Source organism: Thunnus albacares, chromosome 23 (genome assembly GCF_914725855.1).
Source record: "Thunnus albacares chromosome 23, fThuAlb1.1, whole genome shotgun sequence".
Taxonomy (NCBI): Eukaryota; Metazoa; Chordata; class Actinopteri; order Scombriformes; family Scombridae; genus Thunnus; species Thunnus albacares.
Genome location: NC_058128.1, coordinates 3,852,501 through 3,867,417, shown reverse-complemented (window position 1 = coordinate 3,867,417; position 14,917 = coordinate 3,852,501). Strand labels below are relative to the sequence as shown.

At 38.8% G+C, this 14,917-nt stretch overlaps 1 protein-coding gene across 1 annotated transcript in view; it reads right to left on the bottom strand.

Moving 5' to 3' along the window:
• Positions 1-14,917, bottom strand: part of LOC122974960 (thyrotropin-releasing hormone-degrading ectoenzyme-like) — a 198,390-nt gene that overhangs the window by 43,134 nt on the left and 140,339 nt on the right. The window contains exons 8-9 of the mRNA XM_044343061.1: positions 6,389-6,526; positions 5,003-5,068 (exon numbers count right to left, since the gene is read on the bottom strand). Coding sequence (XP_044198996.1) covers positions 5,003-5,068; positions 6,389-6,526 — 204 coding nt within the window. The remainder of the gene's footprint in view (positions 1-5,002; positions 5,069-6,388; positions 6,527-14,917) is intronic.

Genomic DNA, 14,917 nt, shown 5'->3' with positions numbered 1-14,917 from the left:
ATTGATAAGAAAGATGTGTAAGAAAGCTGAGCAATTATAATTTTCCATAAAAGAAATCTGTTATCAACAACTGTGAGGGTTAAGGTGAAAGATTTCTGGAGGTACAGGCACAGGTTTAGCACACGGAGCTTGTTATTGAAGACTGTTTTTCACATCTGAGGACGATATGAACCTCGACCTCCATCAACACAGCAAACACGTCCAGGTTCCTCAACAGGCCGCTGAGGCTTTTTGTTTTCTGCTTTTTTTCTGCAGCCAGCTGGGTTCCTCTGAGCTTCAAAACAATCCCCAGATACTAATGCCAAGAGCCAAGCAGCAGAAATACTGTTGGAGATTCTGTCTTCTGTTGTTGTGTTGTGTGTGTCTGTTAGTCTTTTAATCCTGTCTCTTGTTTTTGTCCGCCAAACCTAACATGGACCCCAGTTTCCAGGCAGATCCTGGTATTTGTTTGGAGCTGAAGTCATTCTGCTCCCTTAGCTGTCATTCCAATCTGTATCCCTTGATATATATGATTTTTAAAGGGGACATATTATGCTTTTTGTGTTTTTCTCTTATTTATACACTGTTATAATGTAGGATGTATGATGTTAAACATGATCAAGCTTCCAAAACTTGAGGTGAACGTATGTAAAAATGCTTCCTGCAACATCAGATTGTTGCTAAGGTTGTTCCATGTGTTGTTCACGTTGTTCACTCTCATATAACAGAACTTCTGTGGGTAAAAATATTTTCAGGCCCCCCCACTTACATGCACACACATAAACACACTCTTGTCCTTTGTTTGCAGCCTCCTACAGAATTCAATTAATTTAATTAATACAGAACTACATCTGGTGTGTGTCACAGTGGAAGCATTGAGGTGACACTGCACCATGCATGTTCTAAATGTTTGTACACATTTAATCAGAATCACTTGATATTTGTCTTATTCATAACCGCTACTGTGTTAACAGCATCTGCTGTCAATAGATTTTCTCAAAATTGCTTCTCTGCACAAGAATTGCAGGTTTACCAACCTGCTGAGAATAAACAAAACCTGCACATTTTCTCTGCAAGAATGACACTTAACTGGGAATTCACGTAGAAAGTGAGAAGATCTGTTCAATCCGACCTGCGTTCAGCGTCTCCGTCCACAGAAGCAGCCGTCTGTCTGGAAGACACCAGGCTGACTGACAGCAGAAATTTACTGAACCAAAATCATTTTCATGTCGGCTCCACAGGAAGAAATCGACCGTGTTTGTATTTATTGATTCATTGATTTTATTTCCCACTGTAGCGAGGCTTGCTGGTAGTGAAACTGGGGACTGCACATTACTCTGAAAACCCCAGTCCCACTGGACCGAAAGGCAGACTCTGTTAACATATTACTGAATTTAACAGATCTGGGTTCCCTGTTACACAGATATTCCTTATAAATCATAACGTATGACTTTGTAGGAAGACTTTTCATTTCGGCTGATATTTACTTACTTACTTTAACGGCTCTTAAAGTTAAATAATCTAAAGTAAGACGTTACTGTTTGACATTCTGAAACACCACCAGCCAGTACGTCCATGTAATTATTAAAACATTTCATTAAATCAGAGTTCTGCTTTGTGAAACATGACATTGAATTTATCAGGAGAACTGAATGAATTGTGAAAAGTCTGTTTGATAAGTTAATTTACATTTTAAATGACTGACGACAGGGCAGCAACACAAACATGCCAGTTTTTATTATACAGTTACCTGACAGTGATGTTAATCGTGTTATATTGTCAAATATTAAAATAAAAGTCCTGCATTCAAAACGTGTGTAACAGTTAACACTTTTATCTCTTCCACCTCCCTCCCTCCCCTAACATTGACCCATTTTTGTCTTTTTTTTGTCTCATAAGTTGTTGCAGCAGTTTTTGGGTTGATACCATTTGTTACACAGATTTGGTGCAAAATTTAAACATTTTTGACAACTCGAAAATGGTCAAAAATTGCTCCAAAATACCTCATGAAGACACTAAGACCTTGAGGAACACAATAGAAAAATTCATGCTGTGATTTGGTATCAAAAAACTTTTGACATTTGGAGATTTCTGTAAGAATTGCCTTTTTCAGCAATTGGATGGCGAGCACTTCTGTTCTGGAAATTGCTCAGAAACCCCATTTATTATCAATATACTGAGGAAAGCCAAACATCCTCTGGTTGCCCTTCGTCTCTAGTTTGTGGTTGTAAAGTTTCATGAAGCTGTGATTGTCCTGGAGGTCTCCCTCCCTCGCCATGACGCGCCAGTCAAGCACAGGAGTACATTCAGCGCGAGACTCATTCCACCGAGATGCGCCACAGGAAGTCATTCCCGCCTGTTCCCATCAAACTTTTCAACTCCTCCCTCAGAGTGTCAAGACAGTCTGAGTCCACAGACTGGCCCCTGGACTCACTTCACCCCTGTCAGCAGATTCATAACCCCGTCATTTATTTATAATTTATACATTGTGCAACACTCTGCTGTATATTTATACTGCATTAACACAGTATATTTTAACTAATACTTCTTAGTTACACTATTCTTGCATTTTAATATATTTATAGATCTCATTTCTCAGCGTTATTATTATTATTATTTACACTATTGTTATATATTGTAGTATAGTGCACACAGTATTTCTCTGTCCCCTCGGGGATCAATAAAATATTCCTGATTCAGATTCTTTAACAAAGTTTGGGGCTGCAGAGAGGCAGCGAGTCTTGCTGCTGTCGGGTTCAGTCGATTCTACGCGGATGTGTCGGAGCTGCTCAGCGAGTGTATTTGCATCCAGTGTGCTTAAGAGTCGATTTAACACTGACTATTGAGCGGAACAAATTTGCTTTCTCTCAGCCTTTGAAAGGATCTGATGATGCGCCTGGTCAATTACAATAATTGAGGGGGACAAATTTCTGTATTTTCTGCCATGAATCCATATCTAATGTCATGTACTCGAGGTGCATACACATTTTCCTTATCGTAGTGCGAGCAAAGAGACAACTATAACTTCTCATTCTCAAATAACAAAGTAAACTGCGGGCTTACTTACTTTATTTTACACTTTAGCTCAGTTTGTTCATTAGATCAGAGTGTATAGATGCACTAAGAATGAGGGGACATGAACACAGCTGCTGAGAAGAATATCAGGTAGTGTGTCCTGATATATAGCACATGGTACATGGACCTGTAGCGCACAAACTGTTCTTTTCTGTGTTTCTTCTCTGCTGGATCAGCATGGTTTTTATATAGAATCTGGTTCTCAGTGTGTTCCAGGTCACTGAAAGTTTCTGTAGGAAAATGAGGGCATAATGTGTGTATGTGTGTGTACATATGTGTGTGTTTGTGTGGGATTCATACATATTTTCATGACTGTATTCAGAACAAAACCTATATATAACCCACTGTCACCTCATACGACTTCATTTTTTTACTGTAAACTCTGATTTAGCAGCAAAAATTGGCTTTTTTTGCTGTAAAATAAAATCTAATGGAGCGAGTTAATTTTCTCTGATGCGTCTGAGACGTTAACATCAGCCAGTGTGACCCACCAGAGAGCCACACCACTGATGCTGTTATATTCATGTTCCAGTCATAAAGACACGTTCACGATCAAACCACCAGATTGAAACAGACTATCAATAATATTTAAAGGTGAGATTTCAGTAAAGAATCATTTTTGTCCCCAGAAGTTATTTTGCTTCCCCTCTGATTCATGTTTCATCACGTTGTACAAGCTGCCCTGCTCCACCATGGATCAATTTATCCAATTCTACTTTGAACTCGTCCCTAAATAAACCTTAAAACAGGGAACTTGTGGTACTTGATTAGACTAAATTTCAATTTTTAATGTTTGGGTGCAAACATCCCCGACTCTTTGCCCCCGTTGCGTTCAATTAGTGTCAAATTTCAAACATGGATTATAGTTTAATTGTTCCCATCCATATGTAAATTGATACCAGTGGTGACACTAAGGGGGAGGTTTATATATTCTGAAATTAAAAATGTACATGAATGTTATATCGGCTGATTCCAGTATTTTTACACTCACTTCCCAACAGGAACAGGACTTTAGTAGTGAAAATATAACCCTTAATGAGATTCAGGTACAGTCTATAACATGTTAAATGAATCTTTGAGTTTGTTAAATACTTGCAGAAATCACACAACAGCAGAAACGATAAGTGCGTCTCCAGATTAAGAGAGTTGCTAACTTTATTAATTATTTTAATCTGTTATTTCAAAATAAAAGTCTATATTTGCTGCAGTAACATTGGAAGTGTTTCCAATTAATGAAAGCAGCCTCTCTAATCAATAAAGTAAATAGTTAGCAAAAAACTGTTCTTTGTATGATAAGTTCCAGTAGTTGTAGCCTGATTGGGCAGATAGGTCGATCATATAGAGACAGACATGAATTTTGGGACATTATAGTTATACTTTATTCCCTGCAGTGTGTAAAAGGCTTTGAGCAGCTTTAAAACAGTAAACTGAATAAATAAAACATGAAAAAATTTAAATGAGAGACTTTACTTTTGGTGTGTGTTGTTGGTAGAGGGGGAAGAGGTGACTTGAACCCATGGGCTTAGCATCTCTAAAATCCTCCCGGATACGCAAAATCTATATTTAGCCTCTGTTGCATTGAGTAGTAGCTTTAAAAAGTTTGCAGTTTGCTCTTTCATGAAGGACAGCAGCTTGAATTCAGGTCAGTAACAATGAATTGTAATATTGACATGATTTCACAGCAGAAAAAAAAAAAGCAGCAAAACTTCCTCTCAAACCGTCCCTGCAGCCAAATCCACTTATTCACTGCCCATCTGCACGCTCATATGCTCCAAACAGTCAGGGTTTAGCCAAAATATGGCTGAACACACTCACACTCACACACACACACACACACACACCTTCTGTCTCCATGTTGTGCTGGTGAACTTTAAACCACTTTAAAGCCAAAATCCAGCTGTCCCTGTTGTACTCAGATATATACACAGCTGGAGCTGCATGAACTTACGTTGAGTCCTTTCTGGAACAGCGGCTGTCCCATCACGTTAGCCAGCATCCGGATCAGCGCTGCCCCCTACAGACGGCAGAGGGTACAACAACAGATGAAAACGTTCTCTTGACTGACATATATCAATATATTCAATTGGAATTGCAGTGATCAGTGGATTAGCTTGCAGTAGAAAAGCAGGGGAAACGTTGTAGTACCTGAGCTTTCTAGTACCATTAAACTAGTACCATAAATTGATCAATTGTCCAGACAGGACTGACCTTTGATGGAAAGTAGAGTCCAAAATGGAGGAAGCTATTGTATTAGCTTTGTGGCACCATCTACTGTTATATTTCCCTCCTCTGCCAAAGTATAAACTACTCCACAAAAGAGATGGCGTGTTCTGCAGTCTGCCGTGACACAGGAGTAGATGCAAATACGTCTGTTCAATAGCTTAGCCAGCCATCTCGGCATGTCAGGTCATTGTTTGCTGGCTAGCGTTAGCATATTACTAGCTATGTAGCATGTTAGCTCCCCGGCCAAAGTAGCTCAACAACTTGCCCAGCAGAACAAACTGGGGTCAGAATGTGATCTGATCAGCTAGGCGACATTTAGAGGGGGTCAGGCTTGCATTGTGATTGGATTTCAGCAGGGTGTACAGTGTGATCACATTCTTAAAGGGGATTTTCTGTTATTTATATATTGTTATGTTGGATGTTAAACATAGTCAAAGTTCCAAAACTTGCGGTGAACGAAAGTAAAACTGCTCCCTGCAAGTCAAAATCCAGGGCTTCAACCTGCCCTGAATGCTTTGTTTGTAATGTTATCTCTACTTCCTCCTCGTGATGATGTCAGCTCAATCGCACATGCCTAAAAACGGCCGTCCGTTCTGTAGTCTTTGTTGCTAAAGTTGTTGCTAAGTTTTTTTTTAATGTGTTGTTCACATTGTTCACTCTCATATTTCAGATCTGATTCAGCTCCAACATGTATGGGTAGGTTTGAGAAGTTTATATTTTGAGTAAAGAACCAGAAAATGAAAGTGAAAGCTGACCAATCAGAACAGAGTGGACTCATCAGGAGGCGGGCCTTAAAGAGACAGGAGCTAAAACGGCCTGTTTCAGACAGAGGCTGAACTGAGGGGCTGCATAAAGGACCAGTAGAAGATAAATAAGGAGATTTTAACTGTAAATCATGCAAAGATATTCCAGTAGAGCCCCAGAATATAAATATAAACCTGGAAACTAACTAATTTGAACTAATTTGCATAATGAGATCCAATTACAATGCAGGTGTGGATTGAGACAACAAGAACATATTTCTCTGTCACCAAGTTTCCAGCACTTCCTGTTTCTTGAGGATGAAAACATCCATGAGGATGACTTGATTTTGGTGTGAACAGGTACTTACTTTCTTGTAGGCGATCCAGTCGAAAACCCTGTCAATGTCGGTCGCCTGCTCCACTTCCTGTGAGATCGGGTGGGAGGAATTCAGGCCGTCCAATAGCATCACCTCATGGAGGACGTCAGTCAGGAAGCGCTGCTTCTCCTGCAAACACAAAAAACAACGTCTTTGTCACTTGTGGGGACGTTGTATTGACATTGTGTTGTGTTTCTCTGGACGCTCTAGCCAACTGAAACTAGTTGTTTTTGTCCCCGTATGAGCGGTGAGTCCCCACAATGTACTGTAGGTGTGTGATTGGCCGGTTGTCCTCACATTGTAATTAATACTCTCCACAGTGATTTTTGGTCACTTGGACGTTTGTTTTGATCTTGTTCCAGATCAGCTTTCAACGGCTTCCAGTTAAATAATGAAATTTGGAAAACAAAGTCAGTGACCAAATTGTCCTTTAGTTGAACAGTTGGTTCAGTAAACAGACGTTTAGTTCTGTAATTATTCTGGTTAATCTTTGTTTATTGTGATCTCTGTTGTTCATTTCCTCTTTTCCTTTGCCTAACCTTGATCCCTCCACTCAAACCTTGTCCTGTCCTTGTTTTTTTCGCTTTTTTGCCCCATTTCACTGCATTTTCTCCACTCATCACTGTTATTTCTTTTTTTCTGTTATCCTCCCTTTATTCCTTACTTGTTTTCTGTCCTTTCCTCTCTTTCTCTCCTCTCCTCTCCTCTTCTACATTCCTGGTTTCAGGGTTTTAGTAGACATCGGCAAACATGTTGAGCTTTAACAAGCTCTGTCTAAATTACCCAAGGGATCTGGCCAAATCCTGAGAACTGCGGCTCTGTCTAATACATGGATTACAGTGTTTACTATGGAGATTTAGTTTTAATGAACCTCCATCTTATTAAGCAATAGAGTAGTTGGCTTATTAAGTTTTGGTCGTTAATGAACAGAATGAGCAGGATATTTTTTTTTTTTTTAAATTAACAGTATCTGCTGGGATCAGGCTAATTCCTGGCCCGGTGTGGTTCTATGTAATTCTTGGATTAAAGTTGTTTATTTAGTAGATTTGGTTTTAATGAATCTACATCTTGTTAAACAGAAGTTTCTGAAGATATTAAGTTTTTAATGAACACCAGAATCAACAGAAAGATTTAGATATTACAGTGTCTGCTGGGATCAGGCTAAGTCTTGGCAAATTTGGCTCTTACTATGTTGATTTTGGGTTTGTGAAGAGTCTCATTTTAAGTCTTAGAATGAACTTCCAAAACAGAAACAGTCTCATTCTGTGATTCAGGAGGTTTTAATGTTTCTGTTGTTCCCAAGCGCCAATGTACCTGTACCTGTCTAATATCTGGTGTGAGAGTGATGAGACAACTAAGCAGTTTATCAAATTAATTTTTGTTTTTGAAATAAATTCTTTCGAAGCTGACAGAAGAGGAGGAGCGATTCAGACTAATACCTGGATGCTTTTCTGTGTTTATAAAGACCGATCTCTCCTCAGAGGATTGGACTAATGCCCGGGCAAAGACAGACAAACTATGGCTTTCATCTTCCAGTAAACAGACTCACACCTTCACACACCTACACACACACACACACACACACGTGTAAACAGCCTGAATCAGGGGACACCACCACAAATTACACAATTAGTTAATTAGTTAAATGGCACATTTGGATGAAACCAAAATTACTCGGTGCGGGGAAAAAAAAAAAAAAAAAAAAAACGGACTAAATGAGACATCAACTCTAATTAACGGAGACTTTAAATCACCTGGAGAGAGAGAGAGAGAGAAAGAGAGAGAGAGGGGGAGGGGGGGGCGGCGGGTTCCATCTGGTCCATATGGTCATTATGAACCAGATGGACCCACATGTGGAGGGACGGCTAATAGGCCAACACTCAGTACAAACCCAGACACACACACACACACACACACACACACAGGTGGAGGATAAGACTATTTTCAGGAGCAGCTGCTGACCTTTGAAACGTCTCCTCCCTCCATCCATCCTCCCTCACTCCCACCTCCTCTTCTCCTGTTTTCCCTCCAAATTCCTCTTCATCTCGGCGTCATTAATCTTTTCAAGTGTGTCTTAAAACAACAGTCGGGAGCCCAAATGAAACATGTTTTCCTCGCTGTAATCATTCCTCCTCTTCATACCGACCATTAGAAGATCCCTTCATGATACACTTACAATATAAGTGATGGAGGACAAAATCCACAGAAGCTAATATGAAGCTTCAACGTCCAAATGAGTCAAACCTAGTAGATATCTTTGTCTTTTTAGTGCCAAAGTCCCTCCTTTAGTGCCCAAAAGAGAGTGTAAATGTGGCAGATATCCAGTTGATATGATAATGAGGTAACAAACAAACACACATATTGATTCTACAGAGAGAGAGAGAGAGAGAGAGAGAGAGAGAGAGCAGGTGAAAGGTAAGTCATCCAACAGATAGCTGACGTGAAACAAATAGACTTCCAATAGAGAATATGAAATATTCATGTTAAAGAGAGCAGAGGAGGATCAATATTCATCTTCTCCTGTTACAAATGGATTAACCAATGAGGAAAGAAGCTGCATTTAAATCATCAAAGTGTGTTTATAGTCAGTTTACCAGTTTATTACATTCACCTGGATAAAACAGTCTAATACAACATCACTGCAATGAATCCAACCGTCATTAATAATGTGTAATATTCATATTATAATGTGTTTTGTTTGTTTTGTCAGCCTCATTTATATATTAGCAACACAAACAACAGCCTACAAACTGACCATGAAGTTGAATAAACTGGCAAATGAGTGTAAATGAGAATATATTTGTGTAGAAACAGCTGCAGGGTTCAACACTGAGTCCACATAGTTCAAAACTCTCACCGCAGTCGACACAACGGCAACAATCACGGACCAAAACTGTGACACATTTGCATTTCTTTCAGACAAAAAGCATTCGATGACCAAACGGCTTTTAAACGTCCTGAATAGTTTTCTCACTCAAACACAAACAAAGTGTATCTGCAGCACATTTTACACATAAAACTCTTCAGTTAATGTTCAAAAAAAAAAAAAAAAAAAAATCTAACATTTATTTATTCATACAGACAGACAGCAATTTGCCAAATCGTAACCACACTGAAATGCATTTTTATTCAACCAAAAAACAGAAATAAAGCTGAAAGCCTCCCTGCTGCATTTCTATGACTCATCGCTGCAGATACACTGTAGATACATCTGACTGTATTCACACAATATACACATTTATACACTATCAACCATTCAAACTACATAAACACAATAAACCAGTGATGTAACTTCACATACGGCCGTAAAAAGACCCTCATGTGCTGCCTGTTGTTGGTGTTTTTATCTCAGTGTGTAAAACGAGCTGCTGGGCACATACGGAGGCAGAACAGCGACAGTTAAAATTTTGGCATCGAAAAATTAAATTTGGCATCAAAAAAAAAAAAAAAAAAACCCGAACTGAAAAAAGGAAACGTTGGCATTGAAACACTTGGACTGGAAAAAAAAAAAAGTTTTATTGGCAGTGAAATATGTACTGGCACCGAAAACGGTGAAAAATTAAACACACATTAAAAAAAATTACAAACTTATAATCTTTGATTTAGACATTTTTTTGCATTATGAAGTCTTAATCTGCAGATTTTTCCTGTCAGTTTTTTTTTTTACACTGTCACTGTTTTTCAGTTTTAACTTTCTGTCAGCGTTCTGGTGTAGAGACGAGGGCCCTTGCTGGGACTACATTACCCAGTATGCTTTGTGGCCTGTTTGTAAATCTGCTGCGACGCTTTGGGAGATGTGAGGAGCCGCTAACCTGAGACCAGCCGGTCGTCTTATAACCCGAGTCCTGCATCGTCTTCCTGAAGAGAACATGATCCGATCAGCTGATCTGTGCAGCTGTTTGGTGATTGGCTTTAATGTCTCTGCAGCATTTTGATATATGATATAATTCCTTTTAGAAGATAAACGTTGGTCTCACAGATGAAATCTAACAATTTTAGCTGCAACATTAGTTTGAATGTAAAATGAAACTTCATGTTTTTACTGGACAGAACAACAGCGCTGCCTCTGAGGCTCTATATGTACACATACATCACATTTACATACATATAAATGTATTAAAATGAACACATCAGTCTATATTACATTTTATTTTATTTTATTAAGCTACATAACAGTTTGGATTTTTATTATAGCGAGCGAGCAACTTGAACACCCGTCACAAAGTGTCAAATACAATCAAAATAAATAAGAACAAAGACACCAGATGAAACAAGGAGAGCAGATAAAATAGATAAATGAAAATATACAAAACCACATATTAGCCAAACACCTGTCTGAACAGGTGAGTTTTTAGCTGCTTTTTAAAAGACTCCACAGTATCTAAGGACCTTCAGCTTACCGGGAAACTATTCCAGAGCACAATGTCGATCTCCCCGAGTCTTAAAACATGTCCGAGGTAGACGTAGAAAGCCCTGGACGGAGGACCTGAGAGCTCGGTTTGTGGTGTAGAGTGCAGGAGGTCTGTAATAATAATAATAATATCATAGCTACACTACAGACTGGATTGGAGGTGTGTTGAGAACTTTGCAAGTTGGACTCAGAAGTACAAACTACTGAGGATGCTTAATAACATAAAACAAACTGTAATATAGACTGATCTGTTCATTTTAATACATTTATATGTATGTAAATGTGATGAATGTGTACATATAGAGCCTCAGAGGCAGCGCTGTTGTTCTGTCCAGTAAAAACATGAAGCTTCACTTTACATTCAGACAAACTAATGTTGCAGCTACAACTGTTAGATTTCATCTATGAGACCAACGTTTATCTTCCAGAAGGAATAATATCATATATCAAAATGCTGCAGAGACATTAGAGCCAGCGGTAAATCACCAAAGAGCTGCACAGATCAGCTGATCGGATCATGTTCTCCTCAGGATGACGACGCAGGACTCAGGCTGCGAGATGATTGGCTGTTCTCACCCGGCCAGCGGCTCCTCACGTCTCTGAAAACACTATCTGGATAAACTGACCACATAAACTTTCTCACCTGAAAGAATATTAAATAAAGTGAGATATTAACAGTCCTAGAGAGAAAATTACAGTCTGGCTCAAAATCTCAGCCATGATGTCATCGCCTGGACTGCAAGGCATACTGGGTAATGTAGTCCCAGTGAGGACCCTCCTCTCTCTACACTAAAACACTGACAGAGAGTTGAAACTGAAAACCAGTGACACTGAAAGAAGATTGTAATTTTTTTTATTGCCTTTAATGTCTTTTATTTTTCAGCTGAATTGTTTTCAGTGCCGATACTTGTTGACAACTTTTTCCTCCAAAATAAAACGTAACCGTCTCTGTTCTGGCCTCATATGTACCCAGCAGTGTGTTGGTTAAGTTGACTATATGAAGAGTTTTGAAGATGTGGATTCAGTGTTGAACCGTCCAGGAAACCAACAGTAAACCTGTAAATGCAGAGATACCTCAGTATAAACATTTCAGCTAAATCTCACATTTCTATCATCAGAATCTACAAATCCAGCTGCTTTTAGATGTACGACGTTCCTCCGAGGCTGCGTTTGTCTCTTCATGTCAGTATTAAAGTGACGCTGCCTCTTCAATCTGTGTTTTAAGGTCACTTTTCAAACCAGGATGTGCAGGAAGAGCAATGCAACCTGATTGGCTGAAGTGCTTCACTGATAGATTGTAACACATAAACGCCGTCTTTTCCTCCTCATCATATTTTTATTTGTGTTTACATTCCTCCCGCTGTGTTTTGTTTTCCTCACCCTGCAGCGCTGTGACTTTTTCCGCTGATAGAAAACAGTTTTTTTTTTTTTTTTTTTTTGAAATAAAAAAAAAAACCTGTATTATAAATAAATTGCTTTATCAGGAACAGAACGCTTTATCATTGTTGTGCTTGTTATTGGAGAAACACTTTGTTTCTATTAAAGAGTCCAGCCGTGCAGAACCACAGTAACAGGGATTTAAAAATGCCATGTCGCTCACAAACAGACTGTGTATGCGCGAGGAAGATAAGGTGTTTCTGGTGTAACACGTTCTCTATTAGAAGTAAATCACAACGTACTTCAGCAGAAACAAAGCAGGAGGACGTGTGTGTGTGTGTGTGTGTGTGTGTGTGTGTGTGTGTGTGTGCAGTAATTTAAAGTTCTGGTGCGTTCACAGTTTCTCTGAGAAGTTTTTTCTTCTGTCGGGGGTTCGGAGGAGGAGGAGGAGGAGGAGGAGGAGGAAGGGGGAGACGAGTAAATTTGAGGAAGAATTAATTTCTAATTTTATAGCGTTCTGAGCTGACTCACTCTCTGCATCAATTTGTTTGCCGACCTGAGTTGAATAAAACTGAACAGAACTTTTATTTGCTGCAGATTCGGGCTGAATGTTTTCTGTCGAGCTTCTTCAGCGAAGTCGGGAATCGGATATTGATTCGTGTGAGCGGAGGAAGGAGTCGGAGTTCATGAGGAGACCTGGCGGTCAGGACTTCCTCCTCCTCCTCCTCAACAAGCCACTTTTAACTTTCTTCTTATTACACATACGTCCAAATGGAACCATACCTTATGTAAAGGTTTATACAGTGAGGAGAAACAGAGAGACGTTTCCAGATCAGTCATATTTGTTTTGAACATGTTTATTGGGTTATTATGAGCACTTTCAAAATAAAGGCACAAAATGGGAAGAGATGCTGGTTCTTGAAGTATTCTTCTTCACTGTAACGTCTCATTTTCTGTTGTTTTTTTGTCTGATAAACATCAAGTGATCACTGATCATCCTTTAAAAAGTCACTAAAACAAAATCTGATGAACATTTTTACAGTTTTTGAACCTTTTTTTGATCGTTTTAACTTTCTTTTTGTCTCAATCTTGACAAATTATTATTTCACTCATTTTCTAATATTTATAATTGGCTTATTTAGCTTTAATTTTATTGATCAATGTGATTTTAAATTGCTGTTTGTTTAATTGTTGCTCACGTTGTGGTGAACCCAGGAGGACTGGGAACCAAATAAAGAAATAAAGAATTTGTTTTGTTATAAGATGCTGTTCTGATATTATAATCATTTTTTTCCATTTCAACATCGTTTCTGAGTAATCTTTTAATTTTTTCCCCCCAGTTTGGTATTGGGTTTGGTGGATGGCTCTAAATACCCATGAGCCTTTGCTGCACGGGTGAGTTGGTTTAATATTTGGTAATAGTTGCCTAATCAATCTAAAATTATCAAAGAATTTGAAAGTGAACTCATAACCAAAATGCTCCTTGAAATTATACTAATGTTTGCTGATATTCTACATTTTTCTTATTCAACAAAATTAAAGACCAAAACCAACAATGAACTGATCTACTAACAAGTGTTGTGTTTGTCTTATTCCTCCATTGTTGTGTAAAAACTATTAAAAACACATCAATGAGCCACATCGCTGCACTGGGTGACATGTTCCTTCATCACCATGAACACACAAATCGTCCTGCTGCTCACTAGACACTCACTAGAGCACCAAACATGGATTCATCCGCCTCTAAAAATAGTCCCCACAATAAAGTCTTCAGTAGGAACCAAAAGACTTGCAGCTGCAGTCAGGGTTGGGATTTGTTTAGAGCTGCAACGATTTGTCGATTCATTGACAGAAATGAATCAGCAACTATTTTGATAATCAAATAATCATCATTTTTAAAGCAAAAACACCAAAAATGTGCTGATTTAATGTTTTTCTTTGTCATATGTGATTGTAAACTGAATATCTTTGGTTTTGGACTGTTGGTTTGACAAAACACGACATCTTTATCACTATTTTCTGACATTTTAGAGACCAAGCGACTGATCAATAATGAAAATAATTGTTAGTTGCAGCCTCAGATTTGTTTTTATGATACTTTTACAGACTTACGGTGTAACCAGGAGAGTTTCACGTCCTTCAAACTCGACGCTGCATCTTCTGTTCAACCGATCGATCGGTTGAAATATTTGTATGACAGTCTGGGTTTTTTAATTCCGGCACCACACCAACACAATGGAGCTGAATGGTGTTTTGTTTGTGCGTCCTCAAAAACTGCCCCAGTTACTCGGGATAATCCTCCGACCTCACTGTCAACACTTTCCACTGGGAATTATTGTCGAGTACAACAACCAAACTGGTCACAGAGGTCTGCTACGTCTGAACCCAAACAGGAAAACAAACCAGGTTCACAGTTTGATTTAATATCCACAGCTTGTTGATGGATTCTTTTATAAATCAGGTTTTATATTTTCTAGGTGCTGAATCTAAATCTGACTGAAGCCTTGAGCTGAAACCATCAGAGAGCAAAAAAAAAAAAAGAAAGGAATGAATAAGTGAAGAGACGGAGCTTAAGGATGTCTGAACGTACTTCAACATTTCCTGTTTGCCTTCAATAAAAGATTATTAAAATAATCATAGAGGAACTCACAGATGTTCTACCTGAAGAAGACACATCTGTGTTTACGAGCTCTGAAAAGACAGTAAGTGAACCATTGAGTTTTGATACATAC